Genomic DNA, 14,292 nt, shown 5'->3' with positions numbered 1-14,292 from the left:
TGTAATTAATAAAGCATTCCACAAACTATTTGGTATTGTTTATACACAGTATCAGGTTTTCCTCACATTTAGTTAGCCACGTGAAATTTTAACTGTCTTTTAACAAAACCAAATAAATCTTACCTAGTGCTTCTACTTTCCATGATAATATAAAAGAATGAAAAAGCAAACTTGAAAAACCCTTAGCAGAAATAGTGTGAGAAATTAAGAGTATATTAAGTAAAAACTAGTTGTAATATGAAGAACACATTTTTCTTTAAAAACTTACTCTCAGTGCAAATAAAGAGTCCTGACATCAACACCCAACATATGCCCATGATGACACTTAATATTGCTTCTTTTGAACTAAAAATTATAGCAGTTTCAATGGGCCTAGAATTCAAGACAGATTATCAATACTTAGTTTAAACAAGTTACAAAGTTATTCGGTTGCTGTGTAATATTTGAAAGCAAACAAAAAAAATTACCTCAGTGAATAAGAAGTGTGACTGTTCAGGCTGCTGAGTATGATACACAATGTAGTCTCCCAGTGAACTGTGCATTGCTTCTTTAACAAACTCTTGCATTAAATGCTCTCGTTCCTCATCAGGCAGTTTGGATTTGTCCAAACGAACCACTGAGTCCAGAGTGGCACAGTTGAGCAGAATGTCTTTGGCTTTGTTCAGAGTGACCTGAGCATCAGTCTCAGTGCTCTCACGCTCTGTTACTTGCATGACCACAGAAGAACAAGTGTCTGAGTGATAGCCGATGAACACATCACTTGGATCATACTCCTTTTCTGAGGAGTAACTATTTAAGGAGACAAAATCCTTAACCCATTCCTCCAGTTGTCTAGCAATAACCTTCTGTTCCTCTGTGAGGACAGTGTTGATGTCAAGGTAGTGTTTCTCCAATCTGTTAATGAGTGGTATTGGAAACTGCTCATAAACCACTTCCTTTTCTTCAATGACTATGAGCCTGAAGTTTTGGTGAACTCTGCATTTCACACGATGTGTTCCTAATCCAAGATCAACATAATTTTGACCTCCGAGGGTCACATAGTACTGATTTAGAGCATCATACAGACTTTCATACAGATTTTGAAGGTTGAGAAGCACAACTGTCTGTCCTGTCTCCATGCACACTTTGACACGGTTTATGTTCCTGCAAATCTGTGTGTACTCCTGATCTTTCGGGAAACTTGACCCAAAGATTATCTCTGGGCAGATTTGATGAGAGCAGAATATCTGTTGAAGAATCTGAAGAGCTGCATAGTTTTTTGTGAGTAGCAAAAGATACCGGCTTTCCTCCATTTGGGAAGCTGGACAGATGCTTTGCTCAACCATATCAATAGTTGTGATATTAGTATTGGAAAAGTCAGTTCCGACTTCTCTGCTGAATATGTCAATTACATCAACATCATCTTTTCCGCTAAAGTTTCGCAGGACTGCTCCGGTGATCTGATCTGCAGTAGGACGCTTATTAGACGTTTTGGTAATTGAAAATAACATTTTTATCAGACTGTAGAAATCTCGTAGGCCAAAAAATCCTTTGCCTTTCTTGCATATTGTCATATATGCTTTTGCAAATGGCTCAAAGAGACGATTAATCTTCTCAAGAACATGTTGATCAGAGGAGCAGATTCCTCTGGCACTTTTGATGAGCTCTTGTTTATTTAAATCTCCACGGGACACAAAAATTCCACGATTCATCTTGGCAGGATCCAGTGCCCAGTTGGAAATTCCAATGAACCCAACCCTTTTATGAGGTTTTGGCTCATCATCAACACAACCCTCTTCCAGTAATGGGTGCAGTGCTTTCAGTGGCATTTTCGGGGAATCCTCAGCCAATCCAATCTCATCAAGAACAACTACTGAAATATATTCATCCAGGTTTTTGCTTTCTTGAAAGCGGGCACATTGCTTGAATGTATTGATGATTCCTTCAGGAGTTGAATGAGGGCTACATTGGAAAGACACCAGATGTATTTGCTTCAGCTTTTTGTAGAGGTCAGAATGTGATGTAGGACCCTGCATTGCGTCTGCAACTAGAGTTTTAGACAGTGATTTGGAGCTTCCTGGTTTTCCAACAATAAAAAGGGGAATTCTCAGCTCAATGCAGACCACCATCATGAAAAAGTTTTCTTTCAAAGCCTCATTTCTGGCTATTGTCTCACCCATGGGTACACCACTGAGCAGGAGGTCCTGCATGAGTTCCATTTCCTGCAGTACTCGTTGTGGTGTATACTCTTTGGGAAAAATTCGGCTGATAGTTTTCTGATATGTGTTTTTGCTCTCCAAACAGGACTGATAGCACACTCCAGTAGCCATCAAGAGTGACCAGATTACTCTGTCACTAGCAGGTAGTTTGTTTTGTTTTCTCTGTGATTGCTGCTGTAAAAAGGCTTTTAGAGCTTCAGCAAACATTGGGTGATTTTTGTGGAACCACAGAAATACTTGCATGCAACGTTCAACATCTCTCAGACTGACAAAGCTGCATTCATCTTTCCTCTCCCTCATGAACTTTTGCGATGACGATAACACTTTAATTATTGTTGGGATATAGTTTTTGTCAATCGCGCTGGCCTTCACCTGTCTTTGTACTATTTGTTCAATGTACATTTGCTCTGTTGTGTCATTGAGTTGTCCAAAATCCCAAACAAGAGGTATCATGCTCGGTGGTAACACATGAACACGATACACAAGCTGGCGGAGAGGGATGGAGCCAAGTCTGTCTTCAGTCTCCTCAGCCCGAACCCGGTAGCCCAGTCCTGAAGCTTCCAGCCGCTCGATCATCTGGTCTGTATGTTTTCTGTAAGGGTTGCAGGCTGCAATTATCTGTAAGCCTGTATTAGAGCAAAACTCTTGTCCCTGCACTGAATTATCACAAAGGATCTCCTTGATGCTACTGATGGCTTCTGTGGTATTTGCCTCATCAAAGAAAAGTACTGAGTCAAGATCATGATTCTCTTTATTGGTCCTTGCAAGAGTTTCAGCTTCCTTCACTTTCTCATAAATCATTTCTGATGTAGTTCCTCCATGAACTTTGACCAGTTTCATGTTTTCTGCTGGTGCTCCACATCTTCTTAGTTCACACATAAATTTTATGAGCCTTGTTTTGCCACATCCTGTCTCACCCATTATGATGACAGGAATGCCACACCTGAATCTCATATGAATTGCCATCATTTTGAGGATATTGTCGGTGGTCAGTTCATATGTTTCATCAGGATCTGTTGGCCACTTGATGCCAAGCACACTGCACAGATGTTCAATCTTGTCAGCTCTAGGAAGCTGATCAAAGTCTGCATTGAAAGGAACTCTCTGAAGTTTTAAGCCATTGTACAGCTGTTGAGTCATGATGTTTTTCTTTATCACTTCTTCTGTCAAAGGATTTACTGCATCAACCCCTTTCTGGCCATTGGGCCTAAGGTGAAATCCAATGAATGTCATGGACATGTGGTCGTCATTAAAAAAGATGTATGGATGTGGCTCTGATTCCCACCTTTTTCTAATGAGGAATGGAGCTAAATCTTTTTCTTTTAGTCCACTGATGTCAATGTGTTGCCTCCCTGGGCTCTGGTCAGTGATGCATAGTGATGGTGTTGCAAAGTCTTTGGACATCAAGATCATGAACTCAACCACAAAGTTTTTGAACCCACAAAGAGTGTCTCCAACCAACTCAAATTTGCAGAAATCTGAATTCTCACAGTCTTTCAACTGAAGATTAAGAAACCAAACAAAGTTACGCAGCTCTGCCCAAGATGGATCGATTATACCACAATTGATTAAGAGTATCTGAAGACACTTTGCATGAGTCCCTTCAATGCCTCGGTAAGTAAAGTTGTCAAGACTGTCATTGTTGTGAAAACGTGTGAGGTACTGGTACGGTCTTTGATAAGCTTCACTCCTGAAACATTCATCATCCATGAGGGGGTCATCACAGTCCATGTCTGGATTTTGTTCTTTCTGCATTTCCAAAGTCATAACCTCTTTTGGTGGACGGCAAAACACCTTTGGGAAAACATCCAAGAATGCAAAGCTTTCCTTTCGTCCCTAAAAGTATATAAATATATAATTAAGTTTAGAACATTCATGTCTATTCTCAATCTTAATATCATCTTCTCTTACAAGCTGCAAATCGCAAGTTCAGCAATTAACTGTATATAAACTGTACAAGCAGTAAAATCTCCACTCACTGATCTGGTGGCACATCTGTTCTGATCATTTGTGGTTTCTAGTAATTCAATGATATATAAGTGGTTCTGGCTGCAGTGCCACATCTGTCCATCTGAATCCATCAGGTACCGCAAAAAGAAAAGCTTGAATATCAGCTCATTCAGGCCTTTTTGCACCTATAAACAATGTATGAGAAAAAAAATCAGTATTACTAGATAAAGCAATTTATGACTAGCTAAGGCATTCTCAAAGAATCAAAATTTAGATTTAAATTGAATAATTTCATAAATAATAGCACTTTTACTATGGCTACTTAAAAATTACTTACTGAAGATGTGACATCAAAGTGAAACACCTTAATATCATTTTGTTGTGGTGTGTCATACAAAAACTGAAGAATCTTGTGATCATCAACCTCATGTTCAGTTAGTCTGATGCACTTCTTAAATGGCATTCCTTGTGTGGCACATTTCTTTAGCTTTTCATACAGTCTTTGGACATACAGTGACTTGCCTAAAATGGTAGAATAACAATCTATCAACTGGTTGACAGAAATCATGTCAATAATTGTATTTTTCACACAACGCAAGATACAATTCAGTACCCTGTTTTCTATATAAATACTGCAAACTTATAATATTTATTGTAAAACTTATATCTTTGAACTTATTCAAAGATATTTGCACTTGTTGTCAGCATTAAAGTAACTGCTAAGCATTACTGGGCATTTTAAAGTAAAATAACTGAAATCTGAAAGTTGCTGTATGCTGTGTAGACAACTATGTAGATTAAATTACAACAAACATGCTTTAAGATGGATTTTAAAGGAGTGTATCACTTTAACAAAATTACATGGGGTTCCCTAAAAAATATGTGATAAAGGAACTACATATTGTCTTTATCTATTGTAGATGATATTGCAAAATGCATGAATAAAATCTTATTAAAGTCTGGATTAAAGCTTTTAGAGCAAATTTATGCATAAACTTACATAAAAAAGATATGTATTTTTTAAGGTTTTATTGATGTCCTATCTTAACAATTATTTTACATAATGGATTGATGGAGAGAAAGTCACATTTAAAACTCACCAACTCCTGCACGACTGGAAGCAACAATACCCAGAGAATGGCCACCTTTGAACATAGCATTCTTGTAATCTGAGGTAACGATGTAATGAAGGGACAGGTACTGCTGAATCTTTTCCAGTGGCTCTTGTGGCACAAAGTCTGTTTTGTACTGACTGAAGGCAGTAGGGATATAAGTGTGCTCTCTATCGGAGCTGCAAAAGATCACTAGCCTGTAATCCTTTTTATGGGAATGCAGTTTCTGAAAACACTTTTCCATTGCACAGCTAACATCATAGGAAAGCTGGTCTGCCCACAGCATTGTGTAAATCTTCTGGCCAGTGTCACCTGGTGTGAGGCATCTTCTCAGGAAAAGCTCTACTTGTTCATAAGATGTTGAAGGGGTACACAAAAGCACTTCATCATAAGTTGGTAATGGCTCAAAGTCACTGGTCATGTACAAGCAGATACTTGAAGTCAGGATCTCATCATGTTGGCAGATTATGAGATTAGGTTGTTTTGACTTTAGGCCTTTTGGAAACTCCCTTCTAAGTGAATGGTCTTTCGTCTCTGAGAGTACCGGTTCATCTTCCAACTCATTCTGATTTCGGTTTTCTGTCATCAACTGCAAGAGACGTCCTAAACTCCTAATGTCTAGTAAGTCATGGAAAAATATTTCCTTATTTTTCATGTAGCCATTCCACAACTCCTCCAACTCTTTCAATCCAAGAACCTTGTCTGCTTCATCTGCTGAGTCACTGTCATGTGCAAAATGACTAACACTGGGTGACGATGGCTCGCTGTGTTCATTATCCCTTTTGCCATATTGGTTATAAAACCTTCTCCAAATACTCCGGACATCTGATGTTGTGCAGTTTGCTTTGATAAAAGAAAGCATCATCAGCGCTTTGTCTTCGAGTTCTGCATTCATGTTTGTCGGAATCAGAACACTGCACAAGTAGAATATTTGTTCTGCTGTGAAGTAGTTTAAGTAGTAGTGGTTAAATCTCTGTGTGTCCATGAAGTTTTGCCAGTCATCAAGAAACATCTCCATCTTCTTGGATAGAGCTGTAAGCTGTTCAACTAAACTTCCATTTACTTGGAAGCCACACAGGGTCTTGCAAAACCTAATTTCCATAATGATACATGGGTCACTCTGAGGTTTACAAAAAATCTTAGCTTCCCAACACCTGAAAAGTGGGTTCCCTGCAGTGTGAAGGTCTACAAATGCTTTGGCAAATCTTTGGATGTTTTCAAACACCTGAATATGAAGAAGAAATTAGATTACAGGTGACATAAAAAATATAAGCTATTGTTAAAACATCAATGTAGCAAATGATAACAAAATCATACCTCAGTGAAGCGCTCCACTTCGCTCTGATTTTGTTGCTTTTTTCCAGACATAAGCATAAGTTTATTTTGCAGTTCTTTCAGGTCCTCATAGGTATATGTCATGTTTGCATGTCCATCCTCAATTTGCAAGGTCAGTGAATTCTCTAAAGCAATCTATAAAGGGAAGAATCAAAAATGATTACTGTAGAAGTGTGTTTGTCCTTCGACTGAGAAACTATGATCTCATGCACATACGCACATTAGTACAGTGAAAGGTTAACAGGAAAATCAGCTTAAAGGGGAACTTATCTAAAAATGTATTGTTCAAATATGTTTGTTTCTTAGAATTTATATACGTAATACTCAAATAAAATTACAAAGAAATTCACATAAAAGGTGACACTAACTATTACAAGAAAAAGTTTTACAATGTTTTATTGTAAAACTAATTTTTATTCTAAAACTATTTTTTATTTATTTTGAAATTATACAACACTGACATGTAATTCATTTGTGTACCTTTTTCTGGTTTTGTGCCTTGATAAAATATATTCCCCTTTCATTGATGGATGTTGCCAAAGACAGAGATGAAAATTCAACAGATCCATGGCTTTCTCTAACAGTTGTTAACCAGTCCAGGTGGCGTGAAGTATCCCGCTGAAATGAGACATCAAACAAAACAATTTATGTATTTCTAGGTAGACTAAATGTTTTCATAAATGTCCAATAAAATAATTGAAGATGAGTTAACTGGAAATATGTGTTCCAGACTACGGACATGGTAAATCAAAAGAGATAACCCGAGCAAATACAGGTCTTTCACAAGGTGACATATCACACACTGTAGTTTTTCTTTTTATGTACTTGGTTTGTGGCAGTGGTTTAGTAATTATTTTGCTGTATACTGACTTCCAAATAAATCCTTTTATTGAGAAGGCTTCCTTCCCAAAATAATGCCTTAATAGACACAACTTTAAATTTGTGTAATCTACATTATTTGGATTTGCTATTTGACTGCTCCCACTCCTGATGAAGGTGAGGATGAGTAGTATTGTAGCCACTTTGGCATTCAGAATCAGTTAAGTTAAGTAATAAGAGTGTTATTGTGCCACATTAAATTATATTTGGCAAACCTGAAAGAATTGGGCAAGAGACCCTTTTTAAAGACGTCATTGTACATGTTCAACAACAGGCCAGCTAAAATTTCTTGGGATTCTCTATAAAACTCAGCACATAAACCGTCTGGTCCCGCTACTTTACTCACAAGCATTTTAAAAAGGAACAATCTTTTTTTTAAGATTGAGGAGAGAATTCCGTGTTTTTCCACAGTCCAGTTTGCAATCTGTAAATTCAGTGGACTCTTTCAAAAAGCAGCTAAAAACGTATCCTTTTAAATTGACAGTCAGGCTATAGTTTTTCACTTTTTTGGTGTCATTTTATTCCTGGTCTAATGTTTTTTGCATTGTTGGTTTTATTTACAGAGAGACTTTAAAAACGCCCATTTAGGGCGGTTATCCTAAATGGGCGTTTTTAAAGTCAGCAAAGAGGCACAGAAAAGAAGATCAGACACCAGCGAGGGAGGATAAGAAGGACAGGCGCAACAACATTGTCATCCCCTATGTAGCCGGTGTATCAGAGAAACTCAGGAGGGTTTTCTCCAAGCATGACATCCCGGTGTACTTCAGACCCAGCAACACACTCAGACAAAAACTGGTTCACCCGAAAGACAAAACGCCAAAACACAGACTTAACAATGTGGTGTATGCCGTACAGTGCAGCGAGGAATGCCCAGACCTCTACATTGGAGAGACCAAACAGCCACTTCACAAGCGCATGGCACAACACAGAAGAGCGACCTCCACAGGACAAGATTCAGCTGTCCATCTGCATCTTAAGGATAAAGGACACTCTTTCGAGGATGCCAATGTTCACATTTTGGACAGAGAGGACAGATGGTTTGAAAGAGGAGTGAAAGAAGCCATCTATGTCCACTGTGAGCAACCATCTTTGAACAGAGGCGGTGGTTTACGACACCAACTCTCTGCCATCTATAATCCAGTTTTGAGATCCCTTCCCAGACGCCTTAAGGCCCACTCACACCCTGGGCCATCTGACCTCAGGAATTCGCATGATAAGGTGGGGCCAGGTTTCACAATGAACTCACCCAAAACTCTGGCTGATTGGGACCCACACCCAGTTCCACACCTTGGCTCAGGCGATTAGAGGATCATCAGGGGGTCCTTTTGTCCCTCTGTGGGGGGACACTCCCACTAGGGTTATATCTGGGACTCTCCACCATTTGACCTTAGAACTGAAGAAGCCTCTCGGATGAGAGGTGAAACGTCTTCAAGTAACTTAAAGAAGTCCAGACGCTTTTCTTTGCAAGCTCCTTTGACTACGATGACCTGGATGACTGAGAACCTTCACAGACATACTTACTAAGTTCATTTATTTCACATCTAAAAAATTTACAAAGCAATAAATCATGGATATTGCATTAACTTTGTAAAGATCTACAATATTTGATCAACAAATCTTTTAATATTTTAAATCTGTAATATTAAGCCCATATAGAAAAGTCTAAGGAGTTTGGAAAGAAAAGCGTCTGGACTTCTTTAAGTTGCTTGAAGACGTTTCACATCTCATCCGAGAAGCTTCTTCAGTTCTAAGGTCACTTGGCGAAGAGTCCCAGATTTAAGCCCTATGGGAGTATCCCCCCAAGAGGGACAATGGACCCCCATTTGATCCTCTACCTAATCACACGAGCCAAGATGTGAAAATGGGTGTGGGTCACAATCAGCCAAGGTTTTGGGTGAACCCACTGTGCAACGTAGCCCCACCCTATTATGTGATTTCTTTAGGTCACAAGGCCAAGGATGTGAGTGGGCGTTAAGGCATCTGGGAAGGGATCTCAAAACTGGATCATACATAACAGACAGTTGGTGTCATAAACCATCGCCTCTGTTCAAAGATGGTTGTTCACAGTGGACATAGATGGCTTCTATCAGTGCTCTTCCAAACCATCTGAACCAGTTTCTGTCTGAGTGTGAGCTGGTCTGAAGTACACTGATATGTCATGCTTGGAGAAGACTCTCCTGAGTTTTTCTGATAAACCGGCTACATAGAGGATGACAACACAGTTGCGTTTGCCTTTCTGATCTTCCCTAGTTGGTGTCTGATCTTCTTTTCTATGCTGACTTGACGAGAGCCCAATTAGGATAATCACATGTTTTAAGAGCTTCCTTTATGTGTGTGTTCCTTCCTTTTCCCTTCAGATATTAGAGGGAACATTTTCTGCCCGGTGTTGTAGGGTAGGGATGCACCGATACTGATACTGGTATCGGGTATCGGGACCGATACTGTAAAATGTGTGTGTACTCATACTCGGAAAAGTTAACCGATACCATAAACCGATACTAACTTATTTCATTAATCAGAGGGTGGATTGTCATTTCTGTTGTAGTTTGCTTAGATTGGCCACTAGGGGGACATCCCACGCTGAACAGGCACAGGGTTAGGCGAGTGAGACTGGCGGCTCCAGATAAAAAAGAGAAACTGGAGGCTGCTGCTAGGCTAAACAAAATGTCAGCAGTGTGGACCGGAACAGCCAACTTTAACTCAGGTTTTGGAAAAGCGTTGAAAAATGTCAAGAGAAAATCCACAGGCAGTTAAAATAACAGAGGCTCTGACTCATTTTATTGCTCTGGATGACCAGCCAATGCAGGTCGTGGAAAACATAGGATTGCACCGTCTTCTCAGCATACTCGAGCTGCGATATGAAATTCCCAACCGCCCATACATCAGGGAGATAATGGTGCCAAAACTTTCTAAAGAGGTAAAGACAAGCAGTGTGTGCACGATGTCAGTCCTTGGTTTAACGGCGCAGTGGACTGATGATCCACAGGCAGGTGAGGAGTTTGTTTGTCAATGCCAAATACTTTCGTTATTTTGTTTGTTTGTTTACAATATGGATACTCTGCAACAATTTAAAAGTTTATTTTATTCTCAAACCTAATTTGTATTTATTTTATTCCAAACAGAAGTGTTTATTTATTATTCTGAAAGCTCGAGACAGTGCCAATAGTTCAGTGATATTTTGTTAAATTACAATGTGGAGACTCTGCAATAATTTAACAGAAGTGCTTATTTTTCACTTGAAATTTTTTTGTGGTCATTTTTATTAAGATTTAATTTTTTATTGGCAGAGAATAAAATAAAAACTTTCTTCCAACTCATTGCATTTGTGTGTGTGTGTGTGTGGTAGAAGTATCGGTTTTTGTACTCTGTATCGGCAAGTGCTCAGATCCAAGTATCGGTATTGTATCGGTTTGAAAAAATTGGTATCGTTGCATCCCTATTGTAGGGTCCTGATTACTCCAAGTTTGTGTTCCAGAGGGTAGTGGGAGTCAAAGAGGAGGTGCTGGTCCGATGGAAACCTCAACTTCAACGTTGAGGTTTCCATTCACTTCAATGCGCACAGCACAGTCCAGGAATAGCAAACAGTTATCCTTTGTGTCTTCCCTGGCGAGCTTTATGTTTTTATCTACAGCATTGATGTGAGCATTAAAGGATTCTACTTCTTGGGTTTCGATTTTGACCTAGGTGTCATCGGACCAGCACCTCCTCTTTGACTCCCACCACCCTCTGGAACACAAACTTGGAGTAATCAAGACCTTACAACACCAGGCATAAAATGTTCCCTCTAAGCCCTCCAACACACACATGGCAGGGATAGCTCAGTAGTTCCGGCACATTATCGGAAGGTCGGGGTTCAAATCCACTGAACAACTACCCTGAGGTACCCCTGAGCAAGGTACCGTCCCTACACTGCTCTCCGGGCACCTGATTTGCAGCTGCCCACTGCTTTACTGAGTGAATGGGTTAAATGCAGAGAGAATAATTTCCCCAAGGGGATCAATAAAGTATACATTATCATTATTATTATTAAAGGAAGCCCTTAAAACATGTGATCTTTGCTGACTCATCAAGTCAGCAAAGATGCACAGAAAAGAAAGACAACGCAACAATGTTGTCATCCCCTATGTAGCTGGTTTATCAGAAAAACTCAGGGGAGTCTTTTCCAAGCATGACATCCCAGTGTACTTCAGACCCAGCCACAAACTCAGAAAAAAAAAAACAAGTTCATCCCAAAGACAAAACTCCTCAACACAAACTTAATAATGTAGTGTATTCTGTACAGTGTAGTGAGGAATGCTCAGACCTCTACATTGGAGTGACCAAACAACCACGTCATAAACGCATGGCACAACATTGAAGAGCCACCTCCACAAGACAAGACTTGGCTTTCTGTCTACATCTAAAGGTCACTCTTTCAAGGATAGGGGTCCATGTCCCTCTTGAAGGACACTCCCCTAGGAGTTAAATCTGGGACTCTCCACCAATTGACCTTAGAACTGAAGAAGCGTCTTGGATGAGAGGTGAAATGTCTTCAAGCAACTTAAAGAAGTCCAGACGCTTTCCTTTCAAGTTCCTTAGACCACGATAACCTGGATGACTAAGAACCTTCACAGCCCCATCCATCCATTCACTTCCGCTTATCCTTTTCAGGGTCGCGGGGGGTGCTGGAGCCTATCCCAGCTGTCATAGGCCGAGAGGCATGGTACACCCTGGATAGGTCGCCAGTCTGTCGCAGGGCCAACACACAGGGACAGACAACCATTCGCACTCACATTCACTCGCACATTCACACCTAGTGGCAATTTGAATTATTCAATTAACCTATCCCCACAAGTTGCATGTCTTTGGACGGTGGGAGGAAGCCGGAGTACCCGGAGGGAACCCACGCAAACACAGGGAGAACATGCAAACTCCACACAGAAAGACTCCGGCCTGATGGTGGAATTGAACTCAAGACCTTCTTGCTGTGCGACAACAGTGCTAACCACCGTGCCACCGTTTTGCCCATTTTTGCAGCTGCCTTCACAGCCCATATAGCAAAATTCATCCACAGTAGTCAGACCGTTCCTTAACTAAATCCAACCTCAGACTACTGATTATATTGTTAATATAGATTAGTATCAGTAATATCTATATTAAGAAATATCTTTTAAATACCCTATGATATTTAATGGAAGCAAGGTTTTTAATTTTTTAACAGCTTCAGTGATAAATCAGGACATATTCTTAATGTTAGTACTTCTATCCATTTATAGCAGTGATGTTAGTTATATTTCATAAAGGAAGGTCTTACCAGCTTCTTGGGTATATCTTTGTCATTATCAAGTGCCTTCCACAATTTTGCAAGTGACTCATTGAATTTCTGAAAATCAGAATCCTGCTTCAGGTCATACAGCATGGACGAGAAACCAAGGACAGCATCATGAAAGCAGGCCACTCGATCGACATCCATGTCATTTTCTCCAGCAGAGATTGATGCCAGGTCAACAAAAACCTTCAGCTCATTGATATCTGCAGTTACAAGTATTCTTTAGTTGTTATGAAATGCTATATTTAATTGTTAATGATAAAAATAGAATCTTCTATACCTTTAAGTTCTTTTTTAATCCACTGGATAAAGTCTTTACTCTGGAGGAATCTTTGAAGACACTCCTTGCGACTGTCTGTAATGCCTTTAAGAATATTTTTTGCATTTATGAAAGCATCATCAATGCAGTTCAGGTTGTTTTTCTTGAAGCTGGAGTCATTCTGAAAAATATACAATGATATTAAATCCCACAAAAATGTATTTTATAGAAGAGTATTTATACCCCCAAATAAATGTTTTATGATGGTTGTTTAGATCACACACATTTCATGTCTGTCATTCTTTTAGAATATTTTACATCTGAGAACAAGATCAAAATGATTTTTAACAGTGTCTGTAGTTCAACATGATCACTAATAGATGATAATTTATCTTAATAACTCAATTATATAATATATATCAAGAATATATTTTCTTCAGCTGAGCATGACTGGATTCATCCATCAAAGGAGTCAAAAGTAAGTCAAATGTGAATATTTTGCAGGTAAGGGCTAGAGTTTCTTTCAATTACCTTGTTTTTAATTATATTAAGTAATTTTAAACATACCATTTGCAGCAACATCTCCAGTACACTGAAGTCCCCTTCTGGACATAGCATGCTTTTGATGTCCTCAATGATTTTGGAAGATTCAACTGCTAGATGAACATCCTGGTATTGCTGAATTTGGTTAACCCTTTCTTTGATCCATGTTCTGTTATCAGATGTGTCTACTCTGCACATGATATCTAAGTCCTTTCTCAAGTCTTCACACTTTCCTTTATAGCCTTCAAAGATGTTGTTAATTTCTTCCAATAGAAGTTCTCCACTCTTCAGACTATCATAAAGCTTTTTGTAATTGTTCGAGCAGCTCTGAAATATTTTGTTGTAGACCTGGTCAAGGGTATAGATTTCTTCATTTCTATCAATGTTATCTGTATCTGATTGGTCTCTTGATAGCTCCTCCACTTGATTTTTCCAGCATGTTCTGAAGATCATGCTGTCTTTGATGGCATTCAGTTCTGAAGCCATTTGGCAAGTTGTATCACACAGATTGAAATAAGTGACATTTACAGCTGTAGGAGAGATCAGTCCATCGAGAGTGCGGACCTTCATAAATTCATTCAGTTTCATTGTATCTGTGTTCTGATCAAGCTTTTTGTCCAATCCATTGAAATCAACTGTGGATTAGATGTGGAAAAGATGTAAGCATAAAAATTACTGTGAAAATATAACACCAAAAATTATTTTCCC

General features: G+C 39.2%; 1 protein-coding gene across 4 annotated transcripts in view; it reads right to left on the bottom strand.

Annotated features, from left to right (window-relative positions):
• LOC146502561 (E3 ubiquitin-protein ligase rnf213-alpha-like) overlaps positions 1-14,292 on the bottom strand; it is a 71,789-nt gene that overhangs the window by 36,669 nt on the left and 20,828 nt on the right. For all 4 annotated transcript variants that reach the window (XM_085132699.1, XM_085132700.1, XM_085132702.1 and 1 more), the window contains 9 exons: positions 13,609-14,219; positions 13,063-13,222; positions 12,768-12,985; positions 7,076-7,213; positions 6,578-6,730; positions 5,249-6,485; positions 4,486-4,670; positions 4,178-4,333; positions 468-4,034 (listed from right to left, as the gene is read on the bottom strand). In XM_085132699.1, coding sequence (XP_084988825.1) covers positions 468-4,034; positions 4,178-4,333; positions 4,486-4,670; positions 5,249-6,485; positions 6,578-6,730; positions 7,076-7,213; positions 12,768-12,985; positions 13,063-13,222; positions 13,609-14,219 — 6,425 coding nt within the window. The remainder of the gene's footprint in view (positions 1-467; positions 4,035-4,177; positions 4,334-4,485; positions 4,671-5,248; positions 6,486-6,577; positions 6,731-7,075; positions 7,214-12,767; positions 12,986-13,062; positions 13,223-13,608; positions 14,220-14,292) is intronic.

The sequence above is a fragment of the Neolamprologus multifasciatus genome, chromosome 15, assembly GCF_963576455.1.
Source record: "Neolamprologus multifasciatus chromosome 15, fNeoMul1.2, whole genome shotgun sequence".
Taxonomy (NCBI): domain Eukaryota; kingdom Metazoa; phylum Chordata; class Actinopteri; order Cichliformes; family Cichlidae; genus Neolamprologus; species Neolamprologus multifasciatus.
The sequence above is the reverse complement of the archived record's forward strand: the minus strand, read 5'-3'. Positions and strand labels throughout refer to the sequence as shown.